The sequence below is a fragment of the Micromys minutus genome (genome assembly GCF_963924665.1).
Source record: "Micromys minutus genome assembly, chromosome: 29".
NCBI lineage: Eukaryota > Metazoa > Chordata > Mammalia > Rodentia > Muridae > Micromys > Micromys minutus.
In genome coordinates this window covers 32361600-32385455 of record NC_137964.1, presented here as the reverse complement: position 1 = coordinate 32385455, position 23856 = coordinate 32361600, and the positions used below count along the sequence as shown (strand labels likewise).

Genomic DNA, 23856 nt, shown 5'->3' with positions numbered 1-23856 from the left:
TTTCTAGGAAGAAATCAGGTCACTAACACAGGGCACAGGGAGTGGTTACCTGCTGACCTCACCCCCAACTCCCTCCCAGGATACACCTCAAGTTCCATCTTAGGTCCAGATGGTATGTACAGGATATTCCCCATCCCACCTCCCAATCCAGGGGATCCTGAGAGACTGGGAGAGTAGGAGACAAAAAAAGGGGGGGGGGAAGCAAATTTATTTGTACCCAGTGGCAGGATGTACCTGCTGAGCTTTCCTACAAAGGTTCCTAAGGAAACTTAAAAAAGGTTCTCTCTCTCCCTGGTGTTGATGGATGGGGGAGGGGTGTGTGCTAAGAGGAACAGGATAGCGCCTCCAGGTTGGGATGCCAGGGCTGGGGTACACATTATTACAAAGGTGAACAGGTACAGGATAGGTACAGAGGTACTGGGTCACACTGGGCAGATGTAAGGAAGAGGAGGTAGGGATTCGAGTTAGGTGGTAAGGAGGGGCTTGTAAAGACACCTTAGCCTTCTGTTTGGACCATTTCTAAGGTGATGTCAACCAGGGAAGTGAAGACATCCCTTGGGCTTGATCGAGGAGGGTGGCTCTGCCTCTCATCATAAATAAGGGACTTTCTTGGTCTTCCCAGGCTGGAGAGAAGGAGATGAAGGGTGAATAAAGAGACATGGGGTTAAAATACTAGGAGGAGATGCTAAAGAGCCATGAGTTAGAGGGAAGACGACAGGATTTGGCTTCACAGAGGGAAATGAGTTACTGAGGGAAATTAACTCTAAACCCGGCGGATGGCAGCCCAGGTGAGGAGGGTCACCGGAATCCCACCGGAATCTCCCTCCGTGACACCGACTTCTCTCTCCGCTTCATTGAGGACCAGGCCGGCGGGGGTCTGGAATCAGGTCCCCCCACACACACTCCAGAGGGTCCGAAAGGGGCTACAAGTAAGACAAGCAGCCCACAAAAGGATGGGGAGTTGACAACCTGGGAAACCTGGCTCGAGGCTGGGCATTCTCTCAACAGACCACAGGGGTCCCAGGTGTGAAGAGAAGAGATTTAGGGAGTCGGAAAGGCACACTTAATTTGGACAGCAAGGGCTGAAGAGGAGCACTCAAAACTGAGAAAGATTCTACTAGTGTGCTGATAGATACTCCCCACTCGGGATGTGAGGCACTGCGAGGGCTCCCCAAATTGGACGTGGGAAACTAGGAGTGGACTGGAGACCGTTGTCAGGGCACTCTAAATTAGGAGAAACTGGGGGTGGGGGCTCCAAGGGCGGCTTCTCGCTCGGACTGAGAGGAGAGGTTCTTATCAGTTGGAAGGGGTAGGGATTGGGGGGCACTGGGCTACCTCCAACCCGACCCAGAAAGATTGGGGGCATCTTCTAAATTCTGAATAGATGGGACCTGGGAGGAAGGACTAGGGCGGGTTCCCCCATCCGAAGACCAGCTACCTTGAACGCACCGGGAAGCGCTTCATCCCGGGAGGGCGTTCCCCGAGGCTGGGCCCCCCGCGCCGCTGTGGGTGAGGGGTGCGGCCGCGCCCCAGACCCGAGCCCGCACCAGGAATCAGGGGACCTCGCTCGCCCCCCGGACACACAGGAACCCCGAGGGAGGGGGTGAGGGGTCCCGGCGCCGCCGCCGCCTCCGCGGGCGCCCGGGCGCGCGCCGGGCTTTATGCGCGCAGGGCGGCGGGGGGAGGAGCCGGCAGGTCGGCCCCCGGCGGGCCCTCCCCTTGGCCGTCCCCGCCCGCCCGCCCGAGCGGGGTCGGGGGAGGGGGCAGCATGGCCTGTCCGTCCGGCCCCCTTCGCCGCGCTCCTCATCTGCCCCGCGCCGAGCGCCGCCGCCGCCGCCGCTCCGCTGCCCGCGCCGCCCGCGGCTCCCGATGGAGACTGACGCGCCCCAGCCCGGCCTCGCCTCCCCGGACTCGCCGCACGACCCCTGGTACGGTCCGGCCCGGCCCGGCCCGGCCTGCCCAGCCCGCGTCCGCCCCGGCCCCGCCAACATGGCCGATCCGGGTCGGGCCGGGGCCTCCCCGGGGCCCGGGCCCGCGCCCCCTGCTCCCTGGCGCCCGGCGCTCACGCGGGCCCTTTGTGTCTCTGCTCCTCCCGCAGCAAGATGTTCATCGGAGGACTCAGTTGGCAGACCACGCAGGGTGAGCCAGCCCGGGGATCGCCCGCCGGCCCCCGCACCGCCACCCTGCACCCCTTCCTTGCGGCGCCCCAACCCCGGACGCCCCTGCCCGGCCCCGCGCCCTGCTGACCCCGGGCGCCCTCGTGCCCTCTTCCGCGCCCCGCCCCGGGGACCCCGAGAGAGCAGCACGCTCGGCGAGCGCGCACTGCCCGGCGCGGGTTGGGGAGCAGTTGGGGGGGGTTCAGGGGGCATGGGGGGCGGGCTGGGCCCCCGGGACCCGCCAGCGGCAGCTCCAACTCCGCTCGCACCTGCGGCTCAAACTTTTGTGAGGCTGCTCCCGGAGCGGCGGGAACCCAACCGGAGCGGTCCCCCACTCCAACCCGGCCCCGGCCCCGGCCCTTGCCTTGCCGAGGCCCCGGTGGGCGCCAGGAAGGCTCCACGGGAACACCCCCCCCCAGCGAGGGCAGGAGTGGGGGGGCCGGCCTCGGAGAGCGCGCGCGGGCAGCTCGGCGCGGGGGCGGCGGGGCCGCGCTGGGGTCACCGGGGGCAAAGGACGGGGGAGGAGGGGGAAGGGCTCTGGGCCTGGGCTGGTCCGAAGGCGAGTGTGTGGTTACAGAAGGGCTGCGCGAATACTTCGGCCAGTTCGGGGAGGTGAAAGAGTGTCTGGTGATGCGGGACCCCCTGACCAAAAGATCCAGGTGAGTCCCGGAGACCTCTCCTGCCACCGGGCTCGCCCCTCCCGCCGCGGCCACTCGCCGTCCTTGTAACCATCTGCCTCTCCCTCACTACGCGGCGCAGGGGTTTCGGCTTCGTCACTTTCATGGACCAGGCGGGGGTGGATAAAGTGCTGGCGCAATCGCGGCACGAGCTCGACTCCAAAACAGTGAGTGGCCCTCGGGGTTTCGGGGGTCCCTTGGGAGAGGGAGGCTGCCTGAGGAGAGAGAGATCCGGGACTCTCTCTCGTGGGGACAGTTGAATGGAGTTTGTGGAGTGCGAGAGCTGTCATGCCCTGAAAGTTTGTCAGTAGAGTTGGGGACAGAGGGAGGAAAGAAAAAAAAAAAAAAAAAAAAACCAAAAACTCAGGCCTGGGAAAAGATGCCACACATCCCACCTCGAGTATTGGTGAGGGATGCAGCAACTACTACCCTTTCTGAGTACCAATCTTGGTACTTCTGGCTTTGGGGTGGAGCCGGGTCCCTCTCCTACCCCAGATTGAGTCAGGACTACAGTTACCCACGGTGGCTTCTCTGAAATCTAATTACTATTTGACCTCTTGTGACACCCCCTTTTCCATTCCAGACCAATGGCAAAGCATCACAGCACCCCCCCCCCTTCCCGGACTTTGGTCAATGAGCTCCTCGCTTTTGTAGAAGACACGCACCTTCTTTATTCTTACAGGGGATTTATGAACAGGGAACTAGCTTGCATGGAAAAGAAAAAAAAAAAAAGTGCTCTGCCGACCAGATCTTAGGAGACCCTGCCTGTTTAGTATTCAAACTCCTGGAACATTTTGCTTCTTTCCCAGTGTTCCCAGTGTCTTGGACCCTGCAGGGGGCGCTGGCGTAGGCCAGCTCAGGGGTTCCAGAAGGAGGAGAAAACCAAAGGAAGGCTCAATTGATGATGGGGGTGTCTATCTGCCAGTGGGGCCGGGACAATGTGACCTCCCTCCACACTCCCCCGTTCTTCCCCAGCCCTGGGCCTCCCGGCTTGGGCCAGTTACTGGCTCCTGTTTACCTGCAACAATGGCTGGTTGTGCCCAAGAATTTGTTAAATTACCGACTGTCCCCGTCTCCTGTTATCTCTGCCCAGTGGCTCCCACTCCTGCACACAGTAATGAGCAAATGAGGCCAGGCCTCAACTTTGCCTCTTCTGAAAGGATCTTGGCTCAGCCCGAGTGACCCAGGCTGGGAAAGAAGACACAGTGGCCTATTGTTTTTGGCGATTATCTGCAGTCAAGCTGCCTGTTCTCCTACTGTCCCCCTGTCCTCAGAATGCACCGATGGCTTCTGCTGCTCTCAGGAAGCTGAGTGCTGGGGCCGGGGGGCCGGAGGAGTCCAAGATTGATAAGGGGGTTGGGGGGGAGGATGCCCATCTTAGCATCCTTAGGATTTGGAGGCTGCCAATGGCAAGGGCTTTGTCTGTGTTTAGCATCTCTGGGCTGGGAAAGGGGGCGGGAAAGAGGTCTATTTTGGGTTCTGAATATCACCTTTTATTTACTTGTTGGGCTTTATTCATGTTGTCCAGCTGTGAGTCAGAGGGGAGGTGGTTGTGTGTGTGTGTGTGTGTGTGTTTGGGGGGGTTGGGGGGTGCGGCTTGGATACAGTCTTTCCATCAGGGTGTGTGCAGGGGAATGTTTGAGGTCAGTGTCTGGGGAAGCTGCATCTGGAAGAAGTAGGGTGAAGATGTATGAAATCACAATTCAGATGAAGCAGCGGGTGGGTTTGGGTTTGTTTTTTTTTTTGTTTTTTTTTTTTTTTTCCCTAGAGATCATAGGGCCTCGCTACAAGGAGGGACATTGCCCTGGTGTGAGCTTTGGAATCAGTCTCTGGGCAGATTCCAGTAGGGGAGCTGGCAGAAGCCTGCTTCCTGGTTCATGCCATGTGGGCAGAGAGGAGCTGGGGCCAGTTGTCTAGAATACTGAGTTTTGAACAGAAGGAACTTTGGGAAAAAGGTAGATCTTGCCTGTGATTGGCTGGTAACTTGTAAATGATGTCCATCCGTGGGAACGGCAAGGATTGTCATGACCGGGCCTCACAGGTCCTGTTTCTTACTGTCAGCATGGCTAAAGCACCTAGGATCAGTACCCAGGTGTGTCCTGATTTCGTCAAGGGCAAAGGTAGCCTGGTAATGACACCTTTGTTTGTGCAGCGGAGGGACGTTGACAAAGGGCCGCTTTCACCCTTTATCTCAGATTCCCCCCCGCAGCTGCCCTCAGCCGGAGTGGGTGTGATTGTCCCCACTCTGCAGATGGGTAGACTGAGGCTTAGAATAGACCAATGAAGGTACCAAGATTACAAACTTGGCCTGTAGCCCAGAGCTTCTAAGTCTCCTTCCCCATAGGCAGCTTCACCTGGAGCCTCCATGTCCAATAGGAGCTGTCTGGGACCTCTAAGGAGGGCTGTCAGTGGTTGGAGGTGGTGGGGAAACAGTACTGAGCCTATTGCTGGTGGGTCCGAACCCTGACCTTCCTGTCCTCTTCCGGCAAAGACTAGATAGTCTTGCAAAAGTCTCATTTGCAAAGTCAGAATTACCCTCGCCACACAAGCAGTAAGTAGGTTATGACGCTGACACCCTTGTGGGGGTCTGTTTGGCCAGACCTTTGCTGTATCCGATATTGGGTGGAATAAGTCTTAGCTCACGTTGTTTTGGTTTTTCGCTGTGGGCATTTTCTGAAGTAATCTGCAGATGGACCTTTCGGGGTAGGCTAAGTTGTCCAGAGTCTTGAACTCAGGACCCCATAGCTTGAGTTGTTCTGCCTAAAGCCGTTGTGGTTTTCTCTTCTGTGTCCTGAGATGAAGGAGGCTGGAGGTTCTGTGGCCACCGAGGCTACATGTGATACCCAAGACTCTGAATATGTCCCTTCTCTTACAGATTGACCCCAAGGTGGCTTTTCCTCGGAGGGCACAACCTAAGGTAGGTGTGTGATGGGGTGGTGAGGGGCCGGGAGGGGGTGCTGGGAAAATTGCTTTACTCTGGGCTAGTTGGGGTAGTGGTTTTCCCAGCATGCTCTTCTGCGGCAGATGCTTCTAGAGCATCTTCTTAGAGTGTTTCTTGGACAGGGGAAGGGGTAAGGAGAGAGCATGTCTGTTGTGTATAATTTAGACACTGCTCTTCCCACCCACTGCTGGGGTGGACGGCAGATGCAGGGGGAGTTTGCTTTGTTGTTCTGTATTTGAAACCAAAACAGTTTGGACCCAGAGTGTCATTCTGGCCTTTGGATGCTGAGCCTTGTGGGGGCAGACAGGGTGAGCTTGTCCTAGGCTTAGGTGAGGGAGCTTGCCTCCTACTCTAGTCACCCTGTCCATGGTCTGAGGTGTGTTAGGCTTTCAGAGGGGAAGGGAGGTGGGGCCTTTCAGTCTCTGTCACCTGTTGTGTTTTAACTTGAACCTCTGTGGCTCTGTAAAAGATTTCCAAGCAGTTGAGCAGAGAGCGGGCAGATTTGTGATGCAGGACGAGGACCTTAGATTTGAGTCCAGACATTGTGGCCACTGGCCAGATCTTCAGTTTTAAGCAGTTGACTTAAGGGGACAGGAAGAAAGGCTAAGTTATAGTACCAGGAGTCCGGACCCCCATGTTTGTTTGTCGAGATCTTCCCGGGACTGGATGTCCCTTCTCCTGGAGGTCTCAGTTTCTCCCTTGATGGCAACCAAGGTGCTCTGAGATTCTGAGGCATGAATTCCATCAAAGCTGCCAGGGTCTGCTGGGGAGAGAGAATGGAAGAAGTTTTAGAAGACAAGAAAGGGGCATCCTTGGAAAGGGTCCAGCTGAGGGTCTGAAAGCAATTATGGGGCAGGTATTCCAAGGAAGCCACACAAGGGAGCACATGGTCAGAATTGGGTTAATTCCATTAAGCAGTTTGGTGACAGAAGGTGCCTTAGTGTTAGGATGGGGCTGGGAATTGCCTCGGATTAGCCATGCGCTCCTGGGGTAATTAGGACCATGTGGTCTTCCTAAAACAGGGCTGGGGCCAAGGGGCTGCCAGAGGTTGGCTTGGGAGGAAGGTTGATGAGGAAACTGTTGGTGCTACGTTGGGTGACACCCCGGGGTTTGCTTTGGTGTCTCCCAGGAGAAGTGGTGAAGTCTGCATGCTAGGCAGTGAGTCTAGGCCATTGGCACACCCCCACCCCTTCCTTGTACCGTTCCTTAGGGAAGGCATTTTCTATACACAGACCCCAGGGAGGAAAGCACACTCAAGCCAGCCAGGGTGTGGGGCACACAGCTGCCTATGACAGGCCTAGAGGCAGGAGTCCAAGGGGGTGCTTGGAAGGGGGCCTTGGAGAAGCTGGGGCCACAGAGAGCTTGTCAGCTGCCATCCTGGCAGGGGGGACCCCCCCACACACAGCCCCTGCTGGTGGCTGTAGGCCACAGGACTCAGATGCCCACTTTCTCCTTCCTTCCCCTGACAGATGGTCACTCGAACGAAGAAGATCTTCGTGGGGGGGCTGTCTGTGAACACCACGGTGGAGGACGTGAAACACTATTTTGAGCAGTTCGGAAAGGTAGGTCTCTCCCTCCGGGGTGCTCTGCTGGGGCCCATCAGGAGGCGCAGGCTGGGGGGGTGGCAGTCGGGTCATCTCAGTTACTCTAAATGGCAGTCAGTTTGGGATCCAGACCCCTCTGTGGGCCCCAGGCTCTGGGCCTCTTCAATAGAACCTCTCTCATTACCTTTCTACCCTTCCTCTGTATTTTTCTCCTACTTCACTCTCCCGAGGGAGGAGGTGCTTCTGTAACCAGTTCAATCCAGCGCTCCCCTCCCCTTGCCCTCTTGGGAGCTTGCACCTGTCCAGGCCACAGGCAGCTGCACCTCCCCCCCCCCTTCCTAGGGAGGATGATAAGAAAGCAATAAATAAGAATCCGTATTGCATTTGGGTACCCTGCTTAAACAGGTGGGGAGCTGGGGATGGCTGCTAATCCCCAGGTATTGGAACTGAAGAAAACACCCCAAAGTCGGCTTCAGCCCAGAGAGGTCTTGGGTGTGTCAGGATTTAATTTCTGAGCCTCGGGCTGAGGTGGTCCGTGAAAGGGAGGTGGGTGTGGTACCACCCAGACAATAAAGGTATCTATACAAAAGCAAGCAGGGTAAACCTCAAGATTCCGTGAGGAAATGGTTAAGGGGTCTGTCTCAGGGATGAAGGAGGAATGCCTGTTTGAGTGTTTCAGGTGGTCTGGGCCCCATGCTCTCTCCATCATGGTGAATTCCCCATCGGGACAAGCTGGACCAGGCTTGGGAGATAGGCAATGAGCGGCGGCTGGGTGGGGGGGTCTGTAGGCCAGAGGATGCTGACGTGTTGAGGCCAGAGGCCTTGGCTCAGGCGCCTCCTTGGGGATCTGAGTCCAAGACGCAGGGCAGGCAGAGCCTGGGCCCCAGAGGGAAGGGCGCTCCTGGGAAGCTGCAGGCCCGGCTCGGCTCCGGCGGGGTGTCTTTGTGTCTGAGCACCGAGCATTAGAGCCCGCACTAATCTGATCCAGCAGCTGTGATTGGAGGCCGCCTGCCCCCGGGGCCGGCGTTGCCATGGCAACCGGGCCCCAGGAGAAGCCGTCAGCGGCCGCGTCTTTTGTTCGGGCCTAAATCGGCGTTGGCATGTGAAACCGGCCCGGGGAGGCCAGGGGGAGCTGGAGAATAGGCTGCCAGGGAGCGAGGGGGACAGCCGGGAATGCCAAGGGCCCCGCGGCTGCCCCCCCACCCCGCCCGGATCGAGGGGCCGCCACCAAGGGGGGAACAATGGTCAGCCGCCATGGCTGCCACTCAGGCTTAGCCGCCGCCGAACTTGGCGGCTCCCACTGGTCAGCAGGCCCCGGTCGCCTCCCCTCCCCCCTCCGGAGCCCCCCTGCCCCCAGGTTCCCATGGAGACCAAAGCCTATTAAGGACACTGCGCTGGGAGCCTCCCTCCCCTCAGCCAGCCTCAGGAGGGGACACCGCCGGTGGGGGTACCCTGGACCCCTAGCCACTTTTCCCGTGTGGGAGGGGGGCTTCCCTAGCCACAACACCATCACAGCAATGGGGGTCTGTCCAGCTAACCCCAGCTTGAAGGGTACTGGGGACCAAGGATGTTGGGTTTGGACGGTTGGATAGAAGGGAACCAGGGAACCGGAAGGACTGGCTTTGACCTGAATCAGTTTGTGGGTCAGGCAAGAAACTCAAAGCTGCGGGATTAAGGAGGAAGGTGTGGCTGGTTTTTCTGTTCATTCACTCATCCGTTCAAAAAATAATTAATTGAGCACAAGTCAGGACGCTCAGCAGAATAGTGATGGTGATAACCAAAGCAGCTGTCCTGGTGGGACCTAAGAATCCTCCCCTGTTGGGACTGTGGGCGAGTCCCCTCCATAATGATAAAGATTAGCAGCTGCTGTTGATGGAGTGCACCCTGAACCCTAGCCCTGACTTAACTCCTGTGGGAAATAGTCAGTCCCGTACCCATTTTACAGGCTGAGGGATCAAAGCCATAGAAACCTAAAACCATTTACCCAGGACGACAGCCAGCCAGCAAACACAGTATCCAAGATGCTAACCTACTCGAAGCCTGGGCTTAGATCACACCCTCCTGGGTTTCCATTTTCCAATGCTTGGGATAAACTGAGCCTAAAGTGTGGCTTGACTGCCTCGTTGGGGTTAGGGATAAGAGCATGGTCATCTGCTTGAGAGCCAAGATGGCGTTCTGCAGCAGAAAAAACAAAAACAAAAACGATTGCTTCTCTGAGATTCTCCAGGAACCCCACTACCTCCTAGTTTGGGGTGGCCTGGTCTAGATTGGTCCCTAAGGAGAGCTTCCAGGTTCCCCAAGGAGACTCACTATAGTTCTGAGGCCTGAGAGACAGAAGACAGCCAAGGAGCCTGGAGTTCTGTGGCTGGGCTGTGCCTCCTGGTCTGAGGACTTTCCTCTGCCATCTGGAGTCAGTGGTTGGAGAGGGGTGTGAAAGCCCATGGGGGGGGTTCAGACCATGACGGGGAGGGTCAGACATAGTAGCCCAAGAAGGAGGCATGGGATGCTGGCTGGCAGAGATGAGGCTGCTCTTGGTTGTCCCAGTGTCTGAGAGGATGCCTGAAGGGAGTAACTAGGAGCCAGGGCTGGGGTTCAGGGGAGTGTATCTAATGTAGACCCTCCTTCTCCCCTTCCCCTCCCCCAGCCAGTGCGAGGCGGGGCGGCTCAGGCAGTGAACTCCACTTGCTTTAATTACAGCCTCTAGCCAAAGGAAACCTCAATTAGAGAACAGGGCTGTAGCAGAAAGGAGTCTGGCTGCTGGCCTTTTCCAAAATGGGAAGAGGCTTTGGTTTCCCCACCTCGTAATCTTGCTCCCCATATATCTTCCTGTAGCACCTACTTCTGTGCCTCTTCCTCCCTGACTTCATGCAGGATTTGCTGTGTGACTTTGGGCAGGCGGCTTCACCCTCTGAGCCCATTTTCTTAACTATACAGCAGGGATGGGCCTGTGCCGAGCATGCTGGGATGCTAGAGGCAGAGTGTCAGGCGTACGTTTGGAGTTTAATAAATACGGACTGATCTGCTGAGAATCTGATGGTTGTCTCTAATGGGTTCCATGGCTAGGATGTTGTCTCCTGGAGAGTAGACAAAAAGGGGTGTAGGGTTTTTTTTGGGGGGGGCGGCTGGTGTCTGCGGTTCTAACACAGAAGTGTGTGTTTCAGGTGGATGATGCCATGCTGATGTTTGACAAAACCACCAACAGGCACAGAGGTGAGTGTGTGTGGCCCCTCCCCCTTCCCAGGCTGGGCCCAGAGCCCTGGTCAGCCAGGGGGCTGCAGGTCACAGCTGCTCTTTCATGTTGCCTCCTGACATTCTACCCCTGGGGATCTGCATCCTCTCCAAGGCCTGGCCTTACAGAAGGCTTTTGTCCTCTCCTTTCCTGCGTCAGAAACTTTGCCAATTGCAGAGGAGCTGAGGACACCCCCCAACAGTGCCCTGCACTCCTCCCTGGCCAGTGTCTGCTCCGGCCTGGGCTTACCTTATCCCTGGAAACCAGAGCTGCGGCCTGGCTGCCCCAGGATCAGGCTCCACTCTACAGCCTGAGGCGGTCTGGCTCGCCACTGCTTCCACACCAAGCTAAGCCCGGGCTCCGCAGACCCTGTCCTTGGCCCTGAACCTGATCACATCTGGGCATCTATACTGTTTGTGTTCTGCCTGGATGTTTCCTCCCAGGCCCTGGGGGACTCCCTGAAGAGGCTGTTGGGGCAGTTTCTGAGTGGCTTCAAGGCTTTGGGGCTTTTAGCTTCTTTGAGCAGATTGGTGTGAGCTGTGACTGTGTATGGTACTTCAGGCAAGCATGCTTGCGGCCCTGAGTGTCTGTGAAATGGGGTTTCCTATAGGAAGGTTTGTGCCCGCACAGCTGAGGTGAATAAGAGGCTGTTAGCTGAAGTTATCCTTCTGTTTCTGTGAACGTTGCTTTTTTGGGTTCAAGCAACCTCAGTTTTCCCAGCCCACCCCCCAGTGGTATTGAAAGGGCTGAGACGGTAAGAGATGCCAGACCCTCTTTATCTTCAGGGGGAGAGAGAGAGAGAGAGAGAGAGAGAGAGAGAGAGAGAGAGAGAGAGAGAGAGAGAGAGAGAGAGAGAGAGAGAGAGAAAGTGAGAGAGAGAGAGAGAGAGAGAGCCCCGATGTCCAGAGTTACATCCGTACCGAGCCGGCGTCCATCCCCTCAAGCCATAGAGGGTAACGGGATGTACTGAGCATGTGTGCCGGGGATGAGGCATTCACAGAAGGATGTGGGTGGATTCTGTGCAAACCTGCCTTTTGTATAAGGAACTTGAGCACAGCGTAGAGATTTGGGGGTCAGGGTGAGAACCTAGGACCCTTTACTGCTCTGATTCCAAAGGATGGGGATTTTCATGGTGACTCTGCCACTTAAAAAAAAAAAAAAAAAAAAGGTTTGCCAGGCAGTGGTGGGGCAAGGCTTTAATCCCAGAAGAGATAGGGAGGCAGATGGCTGGCGGATCTCTGAATTCAAGGCCAGCCTGGTTTAAGCGAGTTTCAGGACAGCAGAGTCTACCCAAAGAAACCCTGTCTCGGGAAACCAAAACATTTTTATTTATGTATGTGCGTCTGTGTGAAATGTATGCCGTATGTGTGTGGGTGCCCCCGGAGGACAGCTGGAGTTCCAGGCTCTTGTGAGCTGCCTCATGAGAGTGTGGGGGAAGTGAACTCGGGGCATCTGGAAGAGCAGCAAGCGCTCTTAGCTACTGAACTGCCCCTCCAGCTCCAATGTGACCACTCTCTAACTTGCTGTGTGACCTTAGATGTGTTAGTTCACCTCTCTGAGCCTCGGGCCTGCTCATCTGTAATTTGGGACTTGAAACCTTGACTCAGCCAGTAGTCGAGATGCTCTTAGGCTACGGGCAGGGCCTTTCATTAACTCTCAGACACTTGCCCGCAAAAGGCGAGCCGTGGTGTATGTGGCGTGGGACTGGGCAATGACCATGAGCCCTGCTTCTGACCCCGCCCTTGTCCAACCTCTAGGGTTTGGGTTTGTCACGTTCGAGAGTGAAGACATTGTAGAGAAAGTGTGTGACATCCACTTCCATGAAATCAACAACAAAATGGTGAGCTGGGATGAGTCGGAGGTTGGGGTACAGAGGTCGGGGTTCCGAGGCTGGGGTTCCGAGTCAGGGTTCAGGGAGTGACTGGGGGAGGCAGTCGGGGAAGCTCTGGGGTTCTGTAAACAGGTCGAAGTGGGACTCTCCCAGAAATCAACAGTCTGCCATTCTGAACACTTCAGGATGCAAACAGGAAGTACGCGTGCCTCTTATATGGGAATATAAGAGCCTGGCCTGGTGACAATGGTGGTGTATGCCTTTTACCCCAGCCTGGTCCACCAAGTGCGTTCCAGGAGAGCCAGGGCCACACAGAAACCCTGTGTCAAAAAAGAAAAGAAAGAAAGAAAGAAAGAAAGAAAGAAAGAAAGAAAGAAAGAAAGAAAGAAAGAAAGAAAGAAAGAAAGAAAAGGAAAGGGGGAGGGGAGAGGTGGGAATCCCAGCTCTATGTGATGGAACACATCTACAGTCTCAGCTTTCTGAGCAAAAGGGTTGTCACAAGTTCAAGGCCAGCCTGTAAACGGTAATTGAACTAAGGATACAGAGGCCTGCCGTAGAAACAAGCTCTGACCGTCATCTTCCATTGCAGGTGGAATGCAAGAAAGCTCAGCCAAAGGAGGTGATGTCCCCGACAGGCTCAGCCCGGGGCAGGTCTCGAGTCATGCCCTATGGGATGGATGCTTTCATGCTGGGCATTGGCATGCTGGGTACGTGCCAGACCTACACCTGTGGCTTTTTCCTGCCTAGTCCTGCCCCTGGGGCTTCTGGGGGGCTGTGTGGGTGTGACTTCTCCATGGTCTGCCCTTCTGTCTGAGTCAGAGACAAAACTGTGCCTCAGATCTGTCAGGCCTGCCCAAGGTGGACCGATTGGCGTGGAACACTGCCCTCTTGTGGTAGTTCTGGTATACTGCAGTCGTTCCATATTATTTGGTCTCTATTTGGGGTATCTGTATGCATCCAGTGTTGAGCACCTTATGTGTGCCAGGAATTCCAGCAATGATTTTCCTGAGTTCAGGGTGAAGTATAGGCCACCAAGAGAGAGTGGTCACAGGGAATCGGACCAGAACTCTGGAGAACCAGAAACCACATAAGAGTTAACGCTGAGTCTGCAGGTTGAGTGGACATCTCCGGGCGGTCACAGAGAAGAGGGGGAAGGTGTACCACACATGGGGTGGGGGGAGTAGCATTTACAGAGGGTTAAAGAAAGCGTCTTCACCTCACTCAGCTCATTTTTATGTTGTTTGTTGTTGTTATTTGGGGTGTTCTGTTTTCTTTTGTTTTGAGGTATAGGATCTGCCATCACAGGGCTGTGGTCCAACTGAAAGACCCGAGTGTCTCTAGAGGGACTGGTGGCCATGGGAGGGCCAGGGAGCCACCTAAATAACCACAGGGGGCTCCCTGGAGTGGGTGATGGGACTGGCCATGAACCTTGAAAATCACTCGTGCACACAAAAGAAATCATATTTGCATAAAAATGTTTTTTACTAAAAAGAAAGGGGGCTGGAGAGGTGGATCAGTGGTTAGAGCACTGACTGCTCCTCCAGAGGTCCTGAGTTCAATTCCCAGTGACCACATGGCGGCTCCCAACCATCTGTAATGGGATCTTGGGTCTTCTGTTATGCAGGTGTACATGCAGATACTCACACATTAAATTTTTTTTAAAAAGCACCTTTAAAAAAAAAAGTACCTAGATCGTGAGGTGTTATATATAACATGTATGCTCAGCCCTTTGGAAGCACATGTGAGAGGACATACACACAGCATACACATACTTAAACACATACTTACACATACACATACAAACAGATACACACATATATATACACAGATATACACACATACATACATACAGACACACACATACACACAGACACATGCATAGACACATACATGCATATGCATACACACAGACGCACATACATGCAGACACACAGACACATGCAGACACATACATGCATACACACAGACACATACATGCAGACACACACACACACAGTGAATAGAGGCTGGAGAGCTAGCTCAGCACTTAACAGTATTAACTGCTTCTGTAGGGATCCTGGGTTTCGTTCCCTGTGCTCACACCTCCCCTCACTTCAGTTCCAGGGGACCCTACAGCTCCTCACCTTCCGTGCAGGTGGTGTGCATAGAGCAGACTTGCATACAAACACACACATAAACATAGTAAAGTTTAAAAACAAACGTGAAAAAGATGAACATGCAACCAGGGGGAGTTAGTGGCTATCGTGGTCCAGGACAAGGCTGAAGAGATGGGTGTGTGGCTAAGTGTTAAATCGTTTTATAGAGGACCTGAGTTCGGTTCCCAGCACCTGTGTCTAACAGCTCATGCCTGTGAATTTGACTCTTTGTGGGCCTCTGTGGAGATCCGAGGGCTCCCACACACAGCCCCACCACATACGTGCTAATTAAATTATAATTTTAAGTATAAATTTAAAATATAACTTATGCCGGGTGGTGGTGACAGTGGCACACCTTTAATTCCTGCTCTCAGGAGACAGAGGCAGAGGCAGGTGATCTCTGAAAGCTGGGGTCTACAGTGAGTTCCAGGACATCTAAGGCTACATAGTGAGACCCTGCCTCAAAAAACTTAATAATAATAATAGTAATAGAATACATTTTCTAAAGAAAGCGCTAAGCCATCTCTCCCGCCCAGTATGTGTTTGTCCTGGGTCATTTGAGGAAAAGGTCAAAACTATGATGGGTTGGTTGGTTGGTTGGTTTTTGAGACAGGATCTCTTGGTAACTGGTATCCTGGAACTTGTTCTGTAGACCAGGGCGGCTTTAAACATACAGAGATCGGCCTTCCTCTGCCCCTCCCTCCAACTGTCTTATGTGTTTTTTGTAATCTTTAAAGTGTATTATTTTGAGTACATGCAGGGTGCTGTTACAGCATTACAGCTTTTTATTGATTAAATACGTACATCTAATGTACTGTTTTCTACTGTTACTAGTTGACTGAAATCTTTTGGATTTTTTTTTTTGTCTGTTTGTTTGAGACAGGGTTTCACTTTGTAGCCCTGGCTGTCCTGGACCAGGCTGGCCTCGGATTTACAGTGGTCCACCTGCCTCTGCCTCTCACGGGCTGGGATGAAAGGTTCATGGTACCATGCCTGGTTCTATCTTATTTTTATTTTTTGAGATGGACTGTGTAGCCCAGGATAGTCTAGAACTCATCTGGAACGCCAGATCCTCCTGAGGTGACTGGCAGGTTTGTGACACCGCCACGGTGACCAGCTTGGAGGTGGAGCTCCGGGCTTTATTTTTGCTTAGCAAGTACTCTACCAAGCAAGCTCCATCCCCAGCCCCAGTGCTGTTCTCCCAGACCGCCTGGGGCTGGAATGAGGTGGTTCACTGCCTCTTTTGCTTTCTTCCCAGCCCGTACTTTGAGAACCACCTTTGTCTGTTGTCTTTGGTTTTTGGCTTAAGTGATTTCTAACCACTAGAGAAAAGTGTAATAAACAGTGCTGGGGAGATGTCTCGGTGGGTAGACCGTCTGCTGTGCAGTCACAGCGGGACTTTATCCCCAGCACTGTCCTGAAAACATACATCTGGAACCTCTGTGCTGGGGGCTCACTGGTCACCCGGTGTAGATAGTGAGGAAGCCCTAGGCTCCGTGAGAGACCCAGCCTGAAAATAAAATAAGGCAGAGTGACAGGAAAGGACACTCTCGTGAGTGTCTGAGACCACACACACACACACACACACCAGTGCATCGCACAGGCGGAACTTGTGAGGCTGGTGGGGAAGAACCAGGACCAGATTATTGTCAGGGCTTTTCTTCTGGGCGATAGAATGTCCGCCCTCAGAGGGATCATGGGTCGGCACTGGAGGAACTGTAGCTTCTGTGCAGAAGGCCTCACGTTGGGGAGACCTGTCTGACACCAGCGTGGTAAGCCCTCAGTGGTCCCGTGCGGGTGCCACAGGCGGAGATCACAGCGTGTGCAAAGGCCCTCCGCCAAGGCCTGCATACTGGAGAAGCAGCAAGTCAGGGTGTGGAGGCGGGAGGAAGAGCGTGAGAGCGGATCACAGTGGGAAGAGTTGGGTAACGGGGTCACATTGCACATCGAGGCCCCTCACTGTACCTCCCTGTTACAGAGCTTTTGAGGTTTAATGAGATGATAAAATGTACACCATGCCCAGCTCAGGGCCCAGTGCGCAGACGTGTGGACGCCTGAGAGTCATCTGTGACAAGCTGCAGGAAGACTGAGTGCGACCTCAGATCCAAGCCGGCCATGCCCCAGCTGAGGGCAGGGCATCTCATACTGTCCCTTTGTCCTATCAGGTTACCCAGGTTTCCAAGCCACGACCTACGCCAGCCGGAGTTACACAGGCCTTGCCCCTGGTTACACCTACCAGTTCCCTGGTAAGTCCCCCTGGTGAGTCTCCACCACCAGCATGTCCCCAGTTCCAGACAGTGTGACTCCTCAGGGTGGTGACGTCTAGAGTGCATGGCTGGATGCTCAGAAGGAAGGGCATGTCTGAGGGAAAAGTCCTCCCGCCTTTCTCCTACCCCCTCCATGAAGCGGAGAGTGTGGGGTTCCTGGGGTGGCCCTGCATGGCCCAGTTCTCGCCCTGGCCATCCATCCTCTGCCTGTCTTCTGACTTTCTCCGTCCCTGCCTCACTCCAGAATTGCCAGTCGCTCCAAAGACAGCACTGGACTTGTAGTCGGGGCTTCCCCAAGGGCCCCTGGGAATCACGTCCTCACAAATGTACTTAAAGGTGCTGCACTGAGTCTTTATGGGGTACTGAGTTCTGTACAGAGCCTGCGAGCTTACACCATGAGCCTTAAAGCTGCAGCACTCACAGGATGACACCAGACCCGTTTTTTAAACAGAAATTCAAAGCAAAAGCAAAAAGCAGCTGGGCTATCCTGCTATTATTTAATATTGTTTTCTGTTGAGTATCAGATCATTTTCAAAACCTCGTTTCTTTGTCTCTGTAGTACTGGGTGGACCTCACACATGCCCCAGTCCCTTTATGCCTCATTTACTGGAGGGGGTCCCTAAGCATTTACGTCCCCCTCCCTTGGGCTGTTTAGCTTGTAGTCCGATGCTTAACCCTCTCAGGAATCCTGTTGTGTAGACCGAGAAACCACTCGGAGGACAGGAAAGCTGCTGCAAAGAGCGAGCTGGGAAGTGGTGTCACTGGGAACTAAGTAGCCCCAGTTAGGAAGCTGGCTGCTCCAGAGGAAAAAGGTTCAGTTCCCAGCCAGCCCCACCCCACCCCACCCACCCCTCCCGTGGTGGCTGGCAAATGTCTACCTCCTTTCACAGGGGATCTAAAACGCTCTCCTGAACTCTGAAGGCCATAGGCATACACATAAAATAAACAAACCTTTAAAGACAAGACACAGTTGGGGCCCCCAGTGCAGATCAGTAACAGGGTTTCTCTAGCTTGTGTAAAGCCCTGGGCTCAATTCTCAGCACCAGACCTCGGCAAGCCCACTGTTCACAGTACTTTGTGCCCAGGATTAGGCGGCACCTCTAGTTTGGATCGTTCTCCCTTTCATCCCCCACCCTAATCTCTTTTTCTCTCTGTCTGTCTGTCTGTCTGTCCATCGGTCCGTCCGTCACCCCTCTGTCCCACCTCACCTACTGGGGATGTGCATTTTCCACTCCCAGTTCTCGAGTCCCGTGCATGGCCCATCCCCTCTCCCGTGGTCCCTGTGGGTGCATTTCTCCCCCCTGAGCCACGCCAGAGGGGCTCCCCTACAATTTCCTAAGCTGTTTTACGTTTTATTTTAGAATTCCGTGTAGAGCGGACCCCTCTCCCGAGCGCCCCAGTCCTCCCCGAGCTTACAGGTCAGTGGCTCGGATTTTGTACATCTCCTAGGGCCACGTGGGGAGAGAGAAGGGGAGAGGGGCCTTCCCAGGGTAAAGCTGGTAGGACCCTCTCCTCCTGCCCGCCAGCCCCAAGGCTGTGAGGACGCGGCAGAGCGCACCTGGGCACTGGCCCTCGAGGGTGGGGCGGGAGGCCAAGCCAAGCAGATGGAGGTAAAGTCGCTCATTCGTCCATTTGGCAAATATTTATCTAGTGTCTCCCGTGTGCCAGGCACCATGGAGGCTCTGGTACCCAGTGGTGAACAGGCCAGGGTCACGAACTTGGAGCACAGTGGGCTAAGAGGGACTTTATACGCAGAACTGAGGGTACCTGTACCCAGTGCCAGCCCACCCTCGGAGGGCCGCAGATAGAGCATTCGCATCTCATTCCCCCCAGAAGCTAGAACCCCCAGCTTTAGTCTTGTAAAACTTTTCAGTCCTTGCTCTGTCTTGTTAGCACACCCCAAGTTCTCAAGATACTTGGGCCCAAGTGACATGCATCTGATGGCCCCATCTGACCCCAGGGCTGCCTGCGGGCTCCTTCTTGGAAAATGAGGCCAAAGCATTTGGCCACGGGGGAGAAACAACTCCTCTGTGGAGCTGGGCCAGGCTGAGTGGTGTGCACGTGAGGTGGGCCACAAGGGGCTTCTCTGTCCAACCCACTTTTCTTCCACCCTACCTGTGGACTCTGCCCCACCCTGGCTGTGTGTGGGAAACTGCTCCAGATCTTCCTTCCAAGGGTTCGGCGAAAGGTTCCAAGGGGAAGAGCGATGTGGAATGAAGAAAGGGGAGGAGGGAGCAGGGCAAGGATCAGAGGGTCTGGGGCAGGGGGCGGGGCTTTCTCCCTCCTCATGTAAGAACTCTGTGTGAGGACCTACTGTGTGCAGCATGCACCACCAGGCTACCAGGCATGAAAGCAGGTGTGCCCCAGGACCTACTCTTAACCAAATGCACAGGTTAGAGAGACTAATAAATACTTATGCCAAGAACAATTCTTTACTCTGCAGTAAGTGCTTGGTGAGGTTGTCCACTTAGAGTTTGCTTTCTGAAGGGTTAGAACCCTGAGACCTTACTGCTTATTGTAGGCCTGAGTCAGGAAATGTCGATGCCAAAGGTGTCTCGGCCGAGGAGCACATGGGCCAGTTTCTGTGGCCCTTTGGAGTGTGGTGTCTGAACTTTTCTCTTGGCTTGGAACAGAGCATTTCTTTTATGTGTTCGGTACATATTTATTGTGCTGAAGCTTGGCCAGGCTCTGGGTAGGGGGCACACACATAAAGGAGCAGATAAGGCCCCTGCCCTCCAGGAGCTGGTATGCTAACAGAGGCAAATGGATTAATTAAGGAAACGGTTCCTCGGGAAGCTGAGTGGTTAGGACTGAATGGGCGAGAAGAAGGCGAGGGGACAGAGTATCATCGAGAAGCTGGTTGGATGGGTCACAGAAAGCTGAATCCAGAACTCAGGCACCACAGCGCCATGGGTTTGAGTCTCCTGCAGAACAACTTCACTAAAGATCTTCAGCGGATGGACCAGGGCTCCGTTTATCTGGTAGTCGGTCTGTGTCATATGCACTGAGCTCTGGTTCCAGGCTGAAGCCCTGTATGGTACCACTTAGGATGGAAGATGCCTCTATCCCAGGCCTTGTGAAACAGGGGGAATTAGGCGTGAGTTCGAGACCGGCCTGGGCTACATAACAAGGCCTTGTCTCAAAAAGAAGACAAAAAAAAAAAAAAAAGGTTTCTTTTACCCTTTTAGTGCAGATATTTATTAAGTGCGTACTGTATACAGAGCGGCAGAATGAAAACAGGAAGACAGAAGAGGGGCTGGGGGACTTGGAGGAGGAACTGGTCATTCAGCCTGGTGGTCAGGGAGGCCCTGAGGACCGTGAGAGGATGTGGGACACACAGCAGCAGGACATAACAGAGCCAGGGCGGTAGCTCACAGTCCCTGGGCGGTCCTGCCGAGAGACAATAAGCCTGTGCCCAGGGACAGTCAGTAACTAGCTCTGGAAAGGAGCACAGATCGACACAGTCAACTGACCTGGATCCTTGGGGCTGTCACAGTCTGACCACCAACCAAAGAGTGACACCGGCTGACCTAGGCCTCCCGCTCACATGTAGCAGATGTGCAGCTTGGTCATGGTGTGGGTCCCGAACAACTGAAATGGGGGGGTGTGGGGGAGAGGAGGTGGTGGTACCCCAAAAGCCGTTGTCTGGTGGGATACATTCTGGTTGGGCTGCCTGTCTGGCCTCAGTGGGAAAGCGTCTAGCCCCACAGAGACTAGTGCCAGGGTGAGGGGATACCCAGGGGGCCACCACCCACTCAGAGGAGAAAAGGGGGAAGGATTGAGGCAGGGGAGCAGTGAGCAGGATGTAAAGTGAATACGTAAAAAATTAAAGAATCCTAATGCCCAGGGCCCTGTGGAGAAAGTACTAATCAACGTTTTACCCATAGCAGGTGAGGACTGTTTTTCTCATGCAACTTACTCAGACGTGTTCTAGAGTCTCATTTGGAGAGGGAGGCTGAGCTGCTCCCTGGGGCGTACTGGGTTAGGGTACAAAATGGCTGTCCACGATGTCTGTGCTTCGACCCCATCTCCACACAAGGCCTAGGTGGGAGAAGCTCTAGCAGGCAGTAGGGTCCTTTCTCCTCAAATGCTTCTCCCCCAACTCAGTGCGTATACCTTGTCTTCCAGCCATCCCTCTCACTGCTTATGGTCCAATGGCGGCGGCGGCGGCAGCAGCGGCTGTAGTTCGAGGGACAGGTGAGGCCTTCTGGGAAGGGAACCCAGGGTGGAGGTGGAGGAGTCCAGAAGGAAGGAAAGAGGCTCTCTCACCACCACTGACACAGGGGTTTGTTTTTACCCAAGTATTGGCTGAACTGAGCATACCAGCCAGCAGAGAGTGACACTGGCCGTGTCCCCCAGAGCATCTGAGCTGTGGGGTGTTCGCGCCCTGCGGATCACTGCTGGGGCTCTGAGGACACTGGGTATTGGGGGAGAGTTGTCAGCTGCTGCTTTAGGGAAGGCTGAAGAAAGGTTTACGGGAGGAGAAACAGGTTGTTGTAGCCCAGGGGACAGCCAGTTTGCACTGGTCAGCTAAGGAAAGTGGGCCAGTGGAGTTTCAAGCAGCAGTGACGTAGGCAAGCCTTAGAAAATGCACTAGAGGAAGACTTGAATAGGCTCAGAGGGAGAGGAGGCTGTCCAGCGGTCAAGACGGGACAGGGACCAGAGAAGATGAGCAAGAGCAATCTCCAGGGAGGGGAGTCTCAGGGCTGGGCTGGGAGGGAGTTGGAATGGGTGTGTGGGGTAGCCTTGGGTACATGGGCTATCACTCTGTTCTTTCTGGGTTGCCAGGCTCTCACCCCTGGACGATGGCTCCCCCTCCAGGTTCTACTCCCAGCCGCACAGGGGGCTTCCTGGGGACCACAAGCCCTGGCCCCATGGCTGAGCTCTACGGGGCAGCCAACCAGGACTCGGGGGTCAGCAGTTACATCAGCGCCGCCAGCCCCGCCCCCAGCACTGGTTTTGGCCACAGTCTTGGGGTGAGTGGCCAGGCCCAAGGCCTCCACCTCACCTTCATTCTGGGAGATCTCTAAAGCTGGGGGAGGGAGAGGCCTTGTCTATCCTGGGGGGCAGGACTTGAGGGAGGGTGACAGGAAGAAAGTATCCATAAGGACAAGAGGGGGTCCTGCGATAAGCTTTACCCTGGACACTGTCCAGCGGCTCCAGGATGTTGTACAAATGCAATATCATCTCCTTTCTGTGTGGTCAGGGTCCAGGCCGGGGGTGGGGGGGGCGTCCTAGTTTTAACCAGGGAACTGGCTCCGTGCAGGTTCCCAGGCCCTGCTTTGCGCACGAGTAGATCTGTGCCATAGCCGATCTGTACCAGGGCAACCCATGCCGTAGACTGAACACATAGCGGTCCCGCAGGAGTGGCAGGAGCCCCCGGTTTGTCTGAACTCACTCCAGGATCCTAGGAGTCTAACTCTTTTCTTTTCAGGGTCCCTTGATTGCCACAGCCTTCACCAATGGGTACCACTGAAGCAGGGAGGCGGCAGCAGGAGGTGAGAAGAGGGGAAGGGGCGGGGCCACGGAGCTGCCAGCAAACGCAAGAGAAGATGCTTAGCCTGCCACATTCCCGTTTAAATTAAGCCAGGCATGGTGGCACTTGCCTATCTATAATCTGAGGCCGAGGCAGGAGGATTACTTTGAGTTCTAGGCCAGCTAGGGGTACACAGGGAGGCTCTGGGGAGATGTCCGAGTTGGTAAAGTACCTGCTGAACAAACAAGAAGACCTGAGATCCCCTGGAACCCTAACACTGACAGGTGGGTCCCTGGTGCTTGTTAACCAGCCATTCTAGCCAATGGGAGTCCCTGTCTCAAAAAGCAAAACTGGAGAAGGCTTCCATCAACCTTAGGCTTCCACATGCACACACACGTGTACTTAACGACCGCATATATACATGCATACACCACATGCATCTATGCCAATAACGTTTATAAATTAGCCCAGCACAGGGGAGGCAGAGGCTGTCTGGCTTACAAGTTCAAAGCCAGGCTGGGCTACAGAGTAAGCTGCCGCGTTAAGAAATCCGGTATTAGCGAGGCGTGGCAATGGTGGTACATGCCCTTAATCCCGGCACTCGGGAGGCAGAGGCAGGAAGATTCCCCTGAATTCGAGGTCAACCTAGTCTACAGAGTGAATTCTCAGACAGCCAGGGCTACACAATGAAACCCTGTCTCAAAAAACAAAAGAGAAAGAATATTAATTAATGTAACAAATATGTAAATGAAATACAAATTAATCCTATTTTGTTGGACCGGCAAAGTTTTTCTTTTACAACTAATGACACCCAACATTGCTCTTTGTGTAAACTGGCTCCAAGTTCCCAAAGGACAGTGTTCTGTGTAGAGATTTTTAATTTGTGCTGGCACTGAACTCAGCCAGGGCTTCTAAGTGCCTAGCATGATCTACACTGAGTTACAGCCCAGGCTCTATCCAGATTTGTTTTTGTTTAAATTTATCATATCCATATGAAGATTTTGCCTGCACATATGTGTATATACGCCCTGTGTGTGTGTGCGTGTGTGTGTGTGTATGTGTGTGTGTGTGTGCACGCGCGTGCACCACCAGACCCAGAAGTCAACATGGCTGAACACATAATAATAAAGAACAGTGAGGTCTATGAAAACAATAAGAACAAGACTAATAAACGAAATACTTCTAAATAGTTTACAAGGTGCTTTTCCAGCGGGGCTCAGATAAAGCTTCCTGGAGCACAACATAAATGTAGCCGTTCAAGATCTGGGGAAAGGGCCCAGTGCCAACCCAAGTAACAGAAAGTACAAGATTTGAACAAAATCCATCCAGGAAGGGATTGGGAAAGACAGCGGGCATGCCTTTTGTGCAGGCCCTAAAGACAGACCAGATCGGGTCAGAGCCCCCTCTATCTTTTACTGCCTTTCAGCGCCCCAGCCTGCAGCTGACTGAGGACCAGAGTGAGCCAGCAAGGGGATTGGGACACCTCAGCCGCAGCAGCCCAGCCCCTTGGCTGCAACTCGGACCGCTACTGCCTGTCCCCCGCCCTGCCATCCGAGTCTGGCTCCCCTACTAACCCCCCTGTTCTGACCTTGCCTTTTCT

At 54.4% G+C, this 23856-nt stretch overlaps 1 protein-coding gene across 1 annotated transcript; it reads left to right on the top strand.

Annotated features, from left to right (window-relative positions):
- Positions 1 to 1869: 1869 nt before the first annotated feature.
- On the top strand, positions 1870 to 23794 carry MSI1 (musashi RNA binding protein 1; the record flags this gene model as incomplete). The annotated part of the gene is made up of 15 exons (XM_080941214.1): positions 1870 to 1928; positions 2099 to 2139; positions 2734 to 2815; positions 2916 to 3000; positions 5709 to 5750; positions 7244 to 7336; positions 10480 to 10528; positions 12305 to 12387; positions 12968 to 13085; positions 16679 to 16759; positions 18142 to 18198; positions 20909 to 20977; positions 21602 to 21756; positions 22215 to 22278; positions 23683 to 23794. The coding sequence occupies 14 exons, from the start codon at positions 1870 to 1872 to the stop codon at positions 22254 to 22256; spliced, it is 1056 nt and encodes a 351-aa protein (XP_080797340.1). The 3' UTR covers positions 22257 to 22278; positions 23683 to 23794.
- Positions 23795 to 23856: the final 62 nt, after the last annotated feature.